Source organism: Peromyscus maniculatus, chromosome 3, assembly GCF_049852395.1.
Source record: "Peromyscus maniculatus bairdii isolate BWxNUB_F1_BW_parent chromosome 3, HU_Pman_BW_mat_3.1, whole genome shotgun sequence".
In the NCBI taxonomy this organism is placed as follows: Eukaryota; Metazoa; Chordata; class Mammalia; order Rodentia; family Cricetidae; genus Peromyscus; species Peromyscus maniculatus.
This window is the reverse complement of record NC_134854.1, coordinates 157,895,684-157,910,811: the sequence shown is the minus strand read 5'-3', so window position 1 is coordinate 157,910,811 and position 15,128 is coordinate 157,895,684. Positions and strand designations below refer to the sequence as shown.

Here is a 15,128-nt window from a genome sequence, read left to right as displayed (position 1 = left end):
TTATAGTTAGAAAATGCTGGCTGGTAGGAAAGCTAATGCATATCTAGTGTCTATCTGTATTAATATAGATATTTTTATGTATGACAATCTCACACACACATACATGCACACTTACACACACACACACAGAGAGAGAGAGAGAGAGAGAGAGAGAGAACTTAGGACAAACACTTAAGTGTGCCAAAGGTTTTTAGGCTTTAAGGGACTTGAACTTTTTTAACCTTTTATTTTACTGTAAATTCTCTGAGACCCAGGCCACTACGAACCTTGCCTAAATCTAGTTTCTTACTTAGGGACAAACTCAAAGCTATATTTAGAATAACAGAGTCCCCTGATCACTCACTAGGTTACAAGCATTCTACCTTAGAAGAAATAAAGCAATCCCGAATTCCCAAATAAATTACTTGATTGGAAATTTACAAATACCAAATATTGATAATTCTTGGACTTTTTCTTTGCTTTTGCAGCATCTTCCCAAGGAAAGGTTTCTTCTGCCCGCTGACTAGCTTGGTGTAGCAGCTGCCTCCCTGGCTGCTTCCTTTTCCCTACCAGCTCGGCTCTCTGATTCTGAGTATCTCATTTGTGTGTCCTGTTGGTGTGTGACAGTTGTTAGTTTGTGACAGACCTTCGGATTGAATGGGTTTGGGTGTTGTGAAAGGAGATGACCTCTGTGGTGACTGTCACCTCCCTCATATAATCCAGTACCCATGACAGGTTTTACTGTTGTGTTTTAACCTCGGTGCATCAACAGATGAAATTTGCAACCTGTTTTTTTTAAAACCTTTTGCGTAAACAGTAGGTACTTGATTAATAAAACCTATATATTTTTGTTTGTGAGCCCAGCCTTTAACGGCTGAGCCATCTCTCCAGCCCAAAACCTATATATTAAATGGCTTTTTTCTCTTATAATGTGGGGGCTGGAAAGACAGCTTTGCCGTTCTTCTTGTGGAGAGCCAGAGTTCAGTTCTTAGCTCCCACATTGAAGAGCCCACAACTGCCTGTCACTCCAGCCCTAGAGGATCCAAAGCCTCCTCTTACCCTCTTCGGGATCCTGTATTTATGTACATATATTCTCACCAGCATACTTGTATATACAAAATTAAAAAAAAAACACCTTTAAAACCTAGGACATTTATAATCTTAACATTTGGAACTCTGAAGATTTAAATTGGGTCCAAGGGCTGTTGCGTATTGTTAGTCTTTCTCGTGACCTTGGGATGGCCTGTGAATAATGAGTGTTTTCAGACACGGGGCACAATGGGGACTTGTCAGCTACTGTATTCATATGTGAGACAGACTAGCTTCAGAGGTGCCATGTGACTCCAACATATGAACGCAAGCCTATTAGTAGCTCAATAATGGCTTTCCAAACTTCCCTTTCAGAGCAAAGGAAGAACTATGCCCGAGACAGCGTCAGCAGCGTATCAGATGTGTCCCAGTACCGAGTGGAGGTGAGAAACTTCGCTCTTGCCAATATGTAGGATGACTCTCAAGGGGCAGAAATATGGGAGAAAAATCAGAAGTCTGTTTCAGTTCGTTTGAATAGGATGTATTTTAAGTGGTATGGATCTTTCCTTTAGATTTTTTCTTAAACTGAGATGTTACATGTAAAACTACTGTGAAAGTTTTTGTTCCAGTTTCATAATAAATACACTAAAATCACAACTGCTATTTATTGGCCATTACCAGCCCAGTTAAAACAAGAGAAATTAAGCTTTGATCCATTGAGTAGCTCAGTTTTATTTAATGTCATTATTAGCTCTTATTAAACGCTAGTTTCTTTTTAGTTTTGAAGATATTTGCTCTTAATTGGAATCAAAACAACCCCAGTTTGTAGCTGAAAATATGTAAGCTGGGGCATCATTTTTAAATTGCTGTTTTCAGTTTTCTGCTTATCTCAAGCATGCTTCATTAAATCTAAACCACTTTGTTTCAGGAAAGTGGTGGCGGGAGAGGGCAGACTTGGCAGTTGTTACAAAGCAGAGCCATAGCTCCTGCTCAGGGGTAGGTGTCTAGGATGTAACCACCACTGGGAATGTTGCTATTAGGCAACATCTAACTAGCTATCTGAGTAAGGTGGGGGATCATTAGTTTAAGGAGAATGCTGTGTATGTGTTTTTATTGCTAAGAGTTTGTTTATATGACCTGCCATTGCAGCTCCATGTGACTCGGCATGAGACAGATTTAGAGATCTTACAAGTCAAGACATCGTTTTCTGTGTTCACCAAGCTGTAACACAATACCATCACACCAAGCCCCACTCAGCTCCATCCTCCCAATAGAGTGACTGAAGTTGCAGCATGCTGTGTTCTTCCTTTGATTCACTGCAAGCTGAATTCTATTAGGCAAATTCTTCTTCCTTTTGGGCAACATGTACAGAGAAGAGTTTATTTGTGTCTTAGAAGTTTTTCTCTTCTCTCTTGTCTTGCTGACCACAGCACCTGACCACCTTTGTGCTGGACCGGAAAGATGCTATGATAACTGTCGATGACGGAATAAGGAAGTTGAAGTTGCTTGATGCCAAGGGCAAAGTGTGGACTCAAGATATGATTCTTCAAGTGGACGACCGGGCTGTGAGTCTGATTGACTTAGAATCCAAGGCAAGTGTGTGGAGCTTATGTTATTTTACTTTTCAAGAATGTAAATCAACACAGATTTTTGAGCATGAGTGGGAGCTTGACACTATAAAATATTTATGTTTGGGTTTTTTTTTTTTTTTTATAGAATGAATTGGAGAATTTTCCTTTAAACACAATCCAGCATTGCCAAGCTGTGGTGCATTCATGCAGCTATGATTCCATTCTTGCCTTGGTGTGTAAAGAACCAACCCAGAACAAGCCAGATCTTCATCTCTTCCAGTGTGATGAAGTTAAGGTAAAAGAGTGATTCAACCTCCTTGCTATTTGTGTGTGTGTGTGCGTGTGCGTGTGCGTGTGTGTGTGTGTGTGTGTGTGTGTACCCAGAGAGTCTAGAAGAGAGTGTCAGATCCCCAGAACTGGGATTATGAGCCTTTGTGAGCTGCCTGATATGGGTGCTAAGTGCCAAATTCCCATCCTCTGCAAGAGCAGCAAGTGCTGGTTACTGCCGGGGCATCTTTCAGGTCCCAGCTCATTCCCAACCCTCTTATGCAACATTCTGCCACTTTCAAATGACCCATCGTGGTCATACAACTATTAGATGCTAGGGCTTAAGATTCTGAGAATGTGGTAAGGAAAACAAGTACCTAAATGTCTCCCTTAATTTTCCACTCAGTTCAACAAAAGAGGAAATCTGATTACTACTATTTTTAAAAACTCAGTGTGTGGCATGATGGCTCATACTTGTTATTCTACCACTCAGGAGGGTGAGGCAGGAGGATTGTGGCAAGTCAGAGGCCAGCTTGGCCTTCAGAGTGAGACCCTATCTCAAATTGTCAAACATAGATGTGTGTTGTTTATCTCTGTTTACAAAGTATTAGATGATGCATTAAATTTTCATCAGGGACCCTGGACATATAATTAAAATTCAGTTGTAAAAATTATGTTGGATACATAAACAGTAAATGATTATATTACAAATCTATTTTGTTCTTCACTAACCTCAGAGCTTGTATTCTTTCTATAAGATACTTAAAATTTCCCATAGTATTGATTTAAAATTTGCCATTTAGGGGTTGGGGGTTTAGCTCAGTGATAGAGCACTTGCCTAGCAAGTGTAAGGCCCTGGGTTTGGTCCTCAGCTCTGAAAAAAAATTGCCATTTAATTATGTGACTTGAAAAATTGTTCAGTGTTTGTAATCTCTAAGTAAAGTAAGAAATAGTTGAGCATAGTTACCAATAATAATAGGCTAGAGCCCCCAAAATTTATATTTAGTGTATGCTATAATTTCCAGATGATTGTAATTTGTAATGCTTTATTAAACCTTAGAATTTATCTTCAACATTTGATACCTTTATTTCATGAGTGGGTTTCTCTAAAAGAGAAATTACCTTTGGTTGATTGGCACCTGTCTCAGTTTCTGTCCTGTTACTCTGATAAAACACTGACCAAAGCCAGCATAAGAGAAGACAGGGCTTATGTCGGTTTATAGTTCCAGAGGGACAGGAGTCCGTCATGGTCGGTGGTGTTGGTTGTGTTTTACTTTTTGAGCTCTTTGAGTCTTTTGGGGGTCTGCCACCCAGCTCCCACATAATCACACATGGAGTCTTATTCTTTCTTATGAATGCCCGGCCTTAGCTTGCCTTATTTCTAGCCAACTTTCCTTAACTTAAATTATCCCATCTATCTTCTGCCTTTGGGCTTTCCCCTTTTTTTACTTCTGTATATCTTGCTTTCACTCTTACTCCATGGCTGGCTGTGTAACTGGGTGGCTGGTCCCTGGAGTCCTCCCCTTCTCCTCTCGATCCTTGATCTTTTATTCCCAGATTTCTCTTTGTATTTATTCTCTCTTCCTGCCAGCCCCACCTATCCTTTCTCCTGCCTTGCTATTGGCTGTTCAGCCTTTTATTAGACCAATCAGGTGTTTTAGATAGGCACAGTAACACAGCTTCACAGAGTTAAACAAATGCAACTTAAACGAATGCGACACATCTTTGTATCATTAAACAAATGTTCCACAGCATAAACAAAGTAACACACCTTAAAATAATATTCCACAACAGTGGGTTGGCATGGCAGCACACAGGCAGTATCACCAGTAGCAGGAGCAAGAAGCAGAGAGAGCCAACCGGAAGTGCTCCAAGACTTTTAATCTCAAAACTCGCCCCCAGTGACCTGCTTCCTACAGGAAGGCTGCACAGCCTAATTACCAAGCAGCACCACGGACTGGACACCCAGTGTTTTACTGTTGGAGATTCAAAGGACAATTCTCTATTCAAGCCACCATGGTGCCTCCTCAGAGCAGTGGTTTATTTGTAACTTTTCTCTTGTAGAGAACTTGTAGACTCGTGCAAAGAAACACCTGGTCTCTGCAGCATGCCTTTGGCATTAACCATGACATATGAACACTGTCTTTAACAGCACATTTTGCAACTTTTTCTAATTTTAACTTATTCCATAGATGGTTGTAAAAATGTTACTTGATAGGAACTGTGTCATTTAAGTAACTTGTAGTTTGATGTTCAAGAACTTTTTATGTACTATAGTGCTTTTGGAATCCGTGAATTATTATAATGATTTTGAGGATCTAGATAATTTAAAGCAAAAATGTTGAGGTGAATATTTTGCTCCAAAACAGAGCAAAATTTTATCAATAATTTGCATTTAATTTTCACATTTTTTTTTATTGAGGAGGGGTATCACATATGGAGGTCAGAAGACAACTTGTAGGAATTGATTGTCTCCTTCCACCGTGTGAGTTCCAGGGATTGAATTCAGGTTGTCAGGCTTGGCAACCAGTGCCCTTACCAACTGTGCCATCTTGCTGGCCTAATTCAGAGGAGATGGATATCTATATATCTATATCTATCATATATATGTGTATACATATATATGTATACTATATGCACATATATATGTAGAGAGAGAGAGGCAGAGAATACTGAGTCAAAAGACATTCAAATTTTGTGATTGTATCCATGCTTTTAAGTACTATTTGAGAGATGTTAGTTACTATCCTGAGTTCTGGACTTCAGCATCTAAGACGAAAGGCTTTCCTTTTCTATGGGATTGTGAAATTGATGGCTCAACATGGATTTTCTGGACCATGCTCTGTTCTCACCAAAGCTCATACCCACTTTACTGAAGAAACCCACTCACTCACTGATGTCACTCTCCCTCCATGATGCATGCTTTCCTTGTGAATTCAAAATGCAAGTACCTTGGTATGTGGAGTAATTGGTTTGTGTGTGGAACATCTTGTGATAATACTTTTTGAGTTAAAAATTTTTATGATGGGATGCCACATGGTACATTTGCCTCCTTTAGGATGGTAACATTGTTCATAGAAGTTCAGGGTTCTAGACACTCCAAGTTTTAATCCTCCATATACTAGACCTTTGACCTCATGTTGGACATCTTGTTGGAACCCAACTGTTCTAAGGAAATGACACAGGGTTGGGACCCATCCCAGTGCCATGTCATTGTCAACATGACTCAGGCCAGGCATTTCACCTTGTTTTCCTCAGAGTATTAAGTATAAAGGAGACTAAACAAGGGCTGGGGAGATGGTGCAGTAGATGAAGTGCTTGATGCACAAGTCTGAGAACCAAAGTTTGAACCCCAGAACCCAGCTGTGGCCGTGGGCGCCTCCAGGGAGGTGGGAGACAGAGACAGAATTTCTCCAAGCTTGCGGCAATGGCCCAGCTTATGGAGTGGAGACCAGCAAAGGGTCCTGCCTCAAGCAAGGTACAAGATGAGGACGTCTGTAAGCAAGATCCACCAAAGTCTGTTTAAGGAATATCAGGGATTTATTAAGATATGCAATGGGGGAAAGCCATTGGCAGAACGAATTCCCACAGTGGACATCACCTGAGGTTGTCCTCTGACTTCACATGTGTACCACTGTGCAAGTACACGCGTGTGCACAGACACACACACACATCCTCCCTCTCCCCCCCCCCCAATAGACTAGATGATCTTGAAGATTCCCATCAGTTCTAAATTTTTATACTCATCAGTGCTTACTGTTAGAGTATGTGACTCATGGATCTGAGAAAAATGTACATAATTACAGAGAACAAGTAAGCACAAAAATAGTAGATGAATACATGAGCAACAACCTCATATACCGTGATAATTACCGGCTACAAATAAATTTCATAACCAAGCAAAATTAACACCTAAACTACAAGCCTAATATGGGTTCCCAAGAAAATCTAATCATTGGTCTTGTTGGAAGAACGCTGGAAAAGCTTGTGGTGACAGATAGATAATTTTTACCTGAAATGGAAAAACAAAGTGTTTATCAAAATGGAGACAATCTGGAGTTGAGATTCAGCCTATGCATGGAGAGCTATGTGAGCTTTCCATCACTGTGGCAAAACGCCCATGCTGAAAAACTTATGAAGAGGGAAGGTCTGTTTTCCTTTTGGTTTCAGGGGCTTCAGTCCATGGTTATTTGGTGCATTGCTTTTGGGCCTGTGGTGGAAAAGTCTGTGGTAGCAAAAAGTATGTGGTAGAACTGCTGCTGACTTCCTGGAAAGCAGGAAGTGAAAAGAGAGAGACAGGAAGTAGCATGTAATCCCGATATCCCCTTTAAGGGCACATCCCAATGACTTCTCTTCCTTCCACTCTCAACTGAAGGCTGGTAACCAGGCCTTCAACATGTGGATCTCCAGGGATACTGCAGACCCAAACCATATGAGTAGGGTTTGCCTCACGCTCAGAGTGTCTGTGTTGGGACTGGTGATTGTGTTGGTGAGTTAACAGCTGCTCCTGGGAGGGAGAAGAAGGAGAGGACCCACCAGCCATGCACGCCTTTGCCTGCCTCCATCCTTTCTAACAGAGCGGAGACCCTCACCCATGTCCCCTGTGCATTTGCCTGTTTATATTGGGCTTTTGGATACGAACCTTTAAATGGAATCCAGACTTCGATTAACCTTAAAAATCAGTCTCTGAATTTGTCATTATAAAATTCACCACTAAAAGCCAGAGTCATATTTTTTAAGGCAGCTGTTAAAAAAAAAAAGTTATACCAAGATACTTACTGATGCAAACAGTAGGTATAAATCTTTTTTTTTTTCCTGTTTCAATCTTCATATCAAAACTTAGACAAGCCCACAACTCATCTCTCTTTCCAGGCCAACCTCATTAGTGAGGATATTGAGAGTGCAATCAGCGACAGTAAGGGCGGGAAACAGAAGAGGCGGCCGGAGGCGCTGAGGTAAGAGCACGGACAGTGAATGGGATTGGATACTATGTCTACTTTTTCCTCCCAGAGGTTTACAGAAATCGTTTTCCGTAGAGGTGAATTATTCTGTTTTCTAAATTACAACCTGTAGTCTCGACTCATCTGCTCTCGCTGGCTTGCCAGTCTATGTGTGTCCCTTCCTGTTTCTCCATGTATCACCTGTCTCCCACACAGCTTCTCATATGTGTGGAGATGTCCCAGACAGTTAGAAAAGATGTATGTTGTTTTAGGAGGTGACCCAGGGTCGCCCCCTGTATAAACATGTGCTCACAGAATTTTCAAATCTCATGTGACCTAGAGGAAAAATTCAGTGTGGTTTCCCAGGGAATTTGAATTTTTCTGTATTTCTGGGTCTCGGGAATTTATGAGCAGCCACAGTGGAGTTGATTTGGGATCCTTATTTCCTTGACAGCTACTCCTGAGGTTGAAGGGCAAATCCCACCAATGGAGAGAACTGCTGTTACAAAAATAGAGATTGTAAAAGCCCAATTTGTTTCTCACCTTTAGGATGATTGCCAACGCAGAGCCGGGCATCCCCCCTCCTCCCCGGGCTCCTGCCCCTGCCCCTCCAGGGACTGTCACACAGGTGGACGTTAGAAGCCGGGTGGCAGCTTGGTCTGCCTGGGCAGCTGACCAGGGTGACTGTAAGTATCCAGCGCTAACCTCACTGAGATCCACTTTGGGTAGTGATGCCATTCATTCTTCCAAATTCTCACGTTGATTTGTTGGTCAAAGTTAGTTTTAAGGAATTAAATCTTAGACATTAGGGAGTTAAGCTTGACTGCTATTAAGGTTATTATCCCTGAGAATTCATGCCAGCCCCTTAATAGATAGTCTATTAGGTTACAGTTATTTCTTTAATACCAAGAGAGGAAGTTACACTTGACTCACAATGACAAACATGATAATAGAATATATTCCAAAGAGAAGCCCATTGGGGTTTTTCTTTTCTAAAATATTTTACTGCAGAATCTTTCTATTCATTGGACAGCTCTTGTGTATTGATCAAAGGTGTCAGCACAGACAGGGAGAAAGGAGCTGGCCCTGACTAGTCTTGTCATATGGGCCCTATGGCTTTGCCGTTGTATTTTGTTGACAATGCTTGCAAAAACAATTACAGCCTACCACTAAGTAAAACTTGAACAGTATATTTATTTAGTGTGTGTGTGTGTGTGTGTGTGTGTGTGTGTGTGTGTGTGTGTGTGCAAGCATGCCACCCTCTGGTACTTCTTAAATTATCTATGCTTTATCCAACCATGTATTATTCCATTGGATAATTCATAGCCAGCAACATAAGTCATTTGCCAAGATGAGTTACATTAAACTGAATATTTTTGCTGATTTTTTGTTTGATAGATTCTTTGTACATTTATGTAAGAAATTTTAGTTATTCAACCTCTAGTCCTCCTCATCTCCCTCCCACTCTCACTGAAACCCTCCTTCCCAACAGTCCCTTCCTACTTCTGTGTTGGTTTTTTTGCATGTGGCCACTGAATTTAATTAGAGTTTCTTGGCTGAGCATGGGTAGGGACTTCTTTACTGGTGCAAGGGAAACTTATCAGGGGCTACACCACTGGAGAAAACAACACCCCCTCTCCCCAAACCACGAACTAGCAATAGTCACTCAAGAGGGTGGACCTCATGAGAGCCCCCATATCACAGTGATGTGCTGTCTTATGCAGGTCACCATAGCCGCTGTGAGCTCATGAGCATGTCAGCTGTGCCGTGTCCAGAAGACATCTTTTTGCTACCCATCTTTCTGTCCTCTGGCCCACATGTTCTTTCTGCCCCTTGATAATGTTTCCTGAGACTTGGGGAAACCAATACAGCTATTCCACTTAGAGAGGAGCATTCTTACCATCGCTTGTTCTTGGTTCTTTGGCCAGTTTTATATTTCTGCATGGGCCACCACATGCTGCAGAACAAGCTTCTCCAATGAAGGCTTAGTACACCACTAATCTGTGAGTATAAACTCGAATATTTAGAAAGCAGTTTGATAACACAACCATTTAGCAAAACATTAGTAGTAATGCTCTACACCAGGGCTATGACCTCCCCAGCCATGGGCTCTTGACCGGCTTTACAGAACCAAGCATGAGTTCCCATCAGTGGAGCAGGCCTCCGTCCTATCCCAGCAGAAAGTGGTTGATGACTCCCATAATGTCCGTGGCACTATTGCACTAGATGACACACTGTGCCTCCATGGTCATTATAGCTCATAGGGTCACAGCTGGGCAAGACTGTTGTGAACTATTCTTCCCCAACAGTCTGCATGGCACCTTCTGGAACTATACATGTTATAGGTAGGGAAGAAGCTTACAGCTTGATTTCTCCATGGCTAGACTGAAGTGTGCAATGTCTTTAATGATAGGTAGACTTTTAATCTTGTGGGTCAAAAAATGAGACCTGAAACAAGACCTGGATCTCTCTCCCCATATTACCATGGGAGAACATCCTCTCATGCTTCAGCCTCATCTGTAAAGTGGGCATAATGACTCAGAGGTTTCTGAGACTCCAAAAGCAAGTGATACAGTAATCATATCCAGCAGAGGAATGTAAGCATCATTGTCACATTAGCAACTTATGCTTTAGGAATTACATAGGTTTCTACCAATCCTCTTTGTATTTAAACTGGTTTTTGAAAGACTGGGATTGATAATGATCTGTGCTTGTTGTGGACTTAAGGTGATTTTTGCTGGTGTTATTTTTGTGGAAAGGGGTCTGGATAGTTATTTTGTTGTTGTTGTGTGTGTGTGTGTGTGTGTGTGTGTGTGTGTGTGTGTGTGTGTGTGTATGTGCATGTGAGAAAGAGAGGGGTATCAAAACTGTCTTGACATAAAGAGAAGACATCTTAAGTTAAAGACATCCTGAATAGAGTGTAGGAACGTATATGAAACCTAATATAATTTTACAGTAAAGGAATTCATACACAGGTATTTTTGAGCGCTCATTAGATTTTGTGTAAAATATCCTGGCCTTGTCATCTGTTAAAATTACAATAAAATAAAATAAATAAATAAGGTTCAAATTCTGGCTTACTGCTTGTCCAAACAGAACTCAAGATGCGGTATACAGAGTTCTGTGTGAGTGCCAGAGAATCTCATTGGGAATCCTCTGAGGGAGGTTCTCCCTGCAATTTCTCAAGGTTTTGTCATCTCTGACTGCTGCCTCTTAGAACTCAGAGGTGGAGTAACCCTGTCTTCCTCCCAAAATGAGTTCACCAGTATGGTGGCCATGGTGCCTAAGTCCCCAAAATGTTTTGGAAACAAGTAACCTCTGCTCATTTTGTCCCCAGATGATGATATCCCTCTTCTTCCTCATTTGAGACAGAGTCTTCCTGTGGAGCCCTGGATGCCGGGGCAGGGAGAGAGGGGGCGGTGTCACTATGTAGCTTTGGCCAGCCTTGAACTCATTACATCCCTGCCTCAGCTTCCAGAGTGCTGGGATTGCAGGCAAGAGCCCCTACATTCCACCCTCTTTGGAGTTCCTAATGATTATGTGTCAAGTTCAGTTCCTGCCTTCCATGGTACTCTGTACCAAGCAAGCAGCAGCCCTGAGTAAGATAGCAGCTAACTGGCAAGCTTTGCTACACACCGATTAAGGAGCGTGAATAATTGTATCTAATAATGCAGTTTCATATGGCCTGGGGATTCCTTTTTCTTTTTGCACATACTCCATGCCTAGGCAATGCTAGCATAGAGGCGGCATTGAGATTCCGAGTTTCCAGTATGTTTTGCCAGTTCTCTGCATTAAACCTCGTGAGTCACGATGATGTATCATGCGCTCCATCTCCACTCCTGTGATCTGTTGCTCCTGTCCCAGCCATATGCCTTTGAATGTAATGTACTCTGAAGTACCCGTGCCAGCTGTCGACGTTACCATAGTGCTAACTGACTCACCTCAGAAAGGAGGCTGTGGTGGAGATCTCATGGTTAAGCATGCACATCTGAGCTGCCTTAACATTCTGAATGCTTTTGAGAAATATATTCTTGATTTTGCAAATTCCTGAAGGTATTTATTTCAAGGCATATGATTTAAGATCAATGAACCAAATGTTGTGGGTTTTATGCTTAGTTACAAGAACTGAGACATGACTGTACTCTCAGAACTGCAAAGCCTTTTTTTGTAGTCACGAGGTTGGGATGTGGAGGGACTAGCAGCAGCCCTATGTGAAGATGGCTCAGTTGGGAAAGTGCTTGACACACTAGCATGAGGAACTGAATTCCATCCCTGGTGCTTAGGTGAAAAAGCCAGGTATAATGATGTGTGTCCGTAATCCCAGCTCAGGGGCGGGGAGGACAAGAGAGCCCTAAGGCTTGCTGGACAGCCAAGCTTGCTCCAGGAAGTGGCCACTTCCAGTTCAGTGAGAGACTGTCTCAAAAGATAGATGGAGGGAGATGGAGATTGATACTTAAGCTCGACCTCTGGAGTTTACATGCATGCACACACACATGTGCACAGGCACACCCTCCAATCATACACATGCATGCAACCACACATGCACAGGCACACCCCTCCAAGCATCTGTGGGCACGCGTGCATGCGCGCGCGCGCGCACACACACACACACACACACACACACACACACACACACACACGAAGCTAGCAGCCCTATTGGGTTGGAACTTATTTCATTACTATTCATTACTATTTCACAAGAGATGCTTAAATGCTGGCTTGTGTCTTCTGTAGAAACTAGAGTGCTGGGTCAGGGTTGGCCTTACTGAGAGCTGAAATAGGGAAAAGGGAGAAGAGAGGAGGTGTAACAGCTGAATGAATCTTCTATGTGTAGGCAGGCCAATCCCCTAGCTTTTCCCAGTAGTTCTCCTGGTAACTGTAGCAAGGATGTAGCAACATGGGCCACTGGTATCATATTGACTTGTTTATTCCAGAGAGACTCCCTTGCAACTGGAATTCTTTTCTCATCATTTTCCCATCTTCATTTCTATATTGGTGTTGTTTTAACAAACATGGGAAGTCTAACAATTCTCCTTTCCTTTTAGTTGAGAAACCCCGGCATTATCACGAGCAAGAAGAGACTCCTGAGATGGTGGCAGCCCGGATTGACAGGGATGTGGTGAGTACAGCCACCATGTTTAGTTCATCAGCCCTCTGTTCTGTAAAGGGAGGGATTTAACAAAATTGCTTTGCAGAAATTATATTTTCTCTTCTTGGCAATAATTATGTCCTTTGAAGTTTTCCTTAACACTTTCCATTCCCTCCCAATGGTTAGCTAGACTTGATCCTGTGGAATACTAGACCTGACCAGTTTACAAAGGAAATGAGCCCGAATTAGCGCAGTTTGGGGATGGTGTGCTTTTCCTGTTTTCATAGTTTGTGATTCCTAGTTGAGGTATCCTTTTAATACTGTTCTTTGGGTTTATTAAGATATTAATGGCTAGGGAGATGGCTCCGTGGCTAAAGTGCTTGTGGTGCAAGCTTGCAGACCGGAGTTCAGATCTCTGGAGTGGACATAAACATCTGATGGGCGTGGGAGCCTGTGGCTAGCTAGCAAGAGCAGCCGTTATAGGTGCAAGTTCTGGGTATCACTGAGCAACGTTACCTCGTTGAAGGTGGAACAGGAATAGGGAATGATTCAGGACAGCAGCACTGGGTCTCTACATGTACACCCGTGTGCAGGGCACACCTATGTGCATGCATGTAGAACCCACATGTACCTGTTCACATATGTGCCCACTCACATGCAAATGTGCATACACATACACATGCATACCACATACACACATGAAAATGGAAAATGAAGAAAAACATATTTTAGAATACATTGAAAGAAAAGCTAAGTGATAATTTTAAGGTATAAACATGTAAATATTAATGTTTCATAAAGAGTAATGTATTTATTTTTATTTCTTCATAACAATTAACTTGAAGTGTGGATATGTCCATTATATTATAGATATGTTATTTATTTACCTTTTAAACTATACATGTTCCTAGATTCTTTTGAAAAATCACTGAAAGGAATCTGACATTCAGATTAATTTAATTTTTGAAAAATTTTCATTACTAACCATGTGTATGTGTAGGTGTCTGCGGAGGTTAGGTGTGTGTGTGTGTGTTTGCATGTGTGTGTAGGTACCTGCAGAGGTCAGGTGAGTGTGTCTGCATATGTGTGTGTAGGTGCCAACAGAAGTCAGGTATGTGTGTTTGCACACGTGTGCAGGTGCCTGCAGAGGTCAGGTGTGTGTGTTTGCACACGTGTGCAGGTTCCTGCAGAGGTCAGGTGTGTGTGTTTGTGTGTGTGTAGGTGCCTGCAGAGGTCAGGTCTGTGTGTGTTTGCATGTGTGTGTAGGTACCTGCAGAGGTCAGGTGAATGTGTGTGTCTGCATATGTGTGTGTAGGTGCCAACAGAAGTCAGGTATGTGTGTTTGCACACGTGTACAGGTGCCTGCAGAGGTCAGGTGTGTGTGTTTGCACACGTGTGCAGGTTCCTGCAGAGGTCAGGTGTGTGTGTTTGTGTGTGTGTAGGTGCCTGCAGAGGTCAGGTCTGTGTGTGTTTGCATGTGTGTGTAGGTACCTGCAGAGGTCAGGTGAATGTGTGTGTCTGCATATGTGTGTGTAGGTGCCAACAGAGGTCAGGTATGTGTGTTTGCACACGTGTGCAGGTGCCTGCAGAGGTCAGGTGTGTGTGTCTACATGTGTGTGTGCAGGTGCCTGCACAAGTTAGAAGAGAGCATCATATCTCCTAGAGCTGGAGTCACTGGTGGTTGCGAGCTGCCCTGTGTGAATGCTGGGAACTGAACTCTGGTCTTCTGCAAGAGCAGAATGCACTCTTTACCACCAAGCCGTCTATCTTTCTATCCAGCCCTAGAATTTAATTTTATATCACACTACATTATACTTAAATGTTTATCAAACTAATTTATAGTCTTTTAACATGAAGAATCCTTTATTTCAGACTAGAGAAAGCTGACTGAAATATAAGAGATGATTGAAACAGTGTCTTGTGTGCTTTTGTTGGTTAATCCTCTGGGGAGCAGTCATCTTGACGCCTCTTGTTGTGATGGGCTATGTGTTTTTAGGTTCTCTCAGCATTCTGTAATAGGTAGGAAGTAACTTCATCAGAGCCTTAATGGGGCAGTTATTTGCGAAACAAAAATGCCCTGTGTTCTAACAAAACGTTTCTCTGAGTCCCGCCCCCAGTTTTGTGTGGGCAACATGGTGAGAAAATCAGAGCAATTTAAAGTAATTAATAATCTGATTACATGATGTGAATGCTTCCCTGATAGCATTGAAAAATGGGCAAAATTGTTCAGGTAGATATATGTTTTCTTAGAAC

General features: G+C 42.2%; 1 protein-coding gene across 5 annotated transcripts in view; it reads left to right on the top strand.

Moving 5' to 3' along the window:
* Eps8 (EGFR pathway substrate 8, signaling adaptor) overlaps positions 1 to 15,128 on the top strand; it is a 173,069-nt gene that overhangs the window by 114,032 nt on the left and 43,909 nt on the right. For all 5 annotated transcript variants that reach the window (XM_076568120.1, XM_076568121.1, XM_076568122.1 and 2 more), the window contains 6 exons: positions 1,384 to 1,451; positions 2,439 to 2,600; positions 2,725 to 2,874; positions 7,719 to 7,801; positions 8,336 to 8,472; positions 12,832 to 12,905. In XM_076568120.1, the coding sequence (XP_076424235.1) occupies positions 1,384 to 1,451; positions 2,439 to 2,600; positions 2,725 to 2,874; positions 7,719 to 7,801; positions 8,336 to 8,472; positions 12,832 to 12,905 (674 nt within the window). The remainder of the gene's footprint in view (positions 1 to 1,383; positions 1,452 to 2,438; positions 2,601 to 2,724; positions 2,875 to 7,718; positions 7,802 to 8,335; positions 8,473 to 12,831; positions 12,906 to 15,128) is intronic.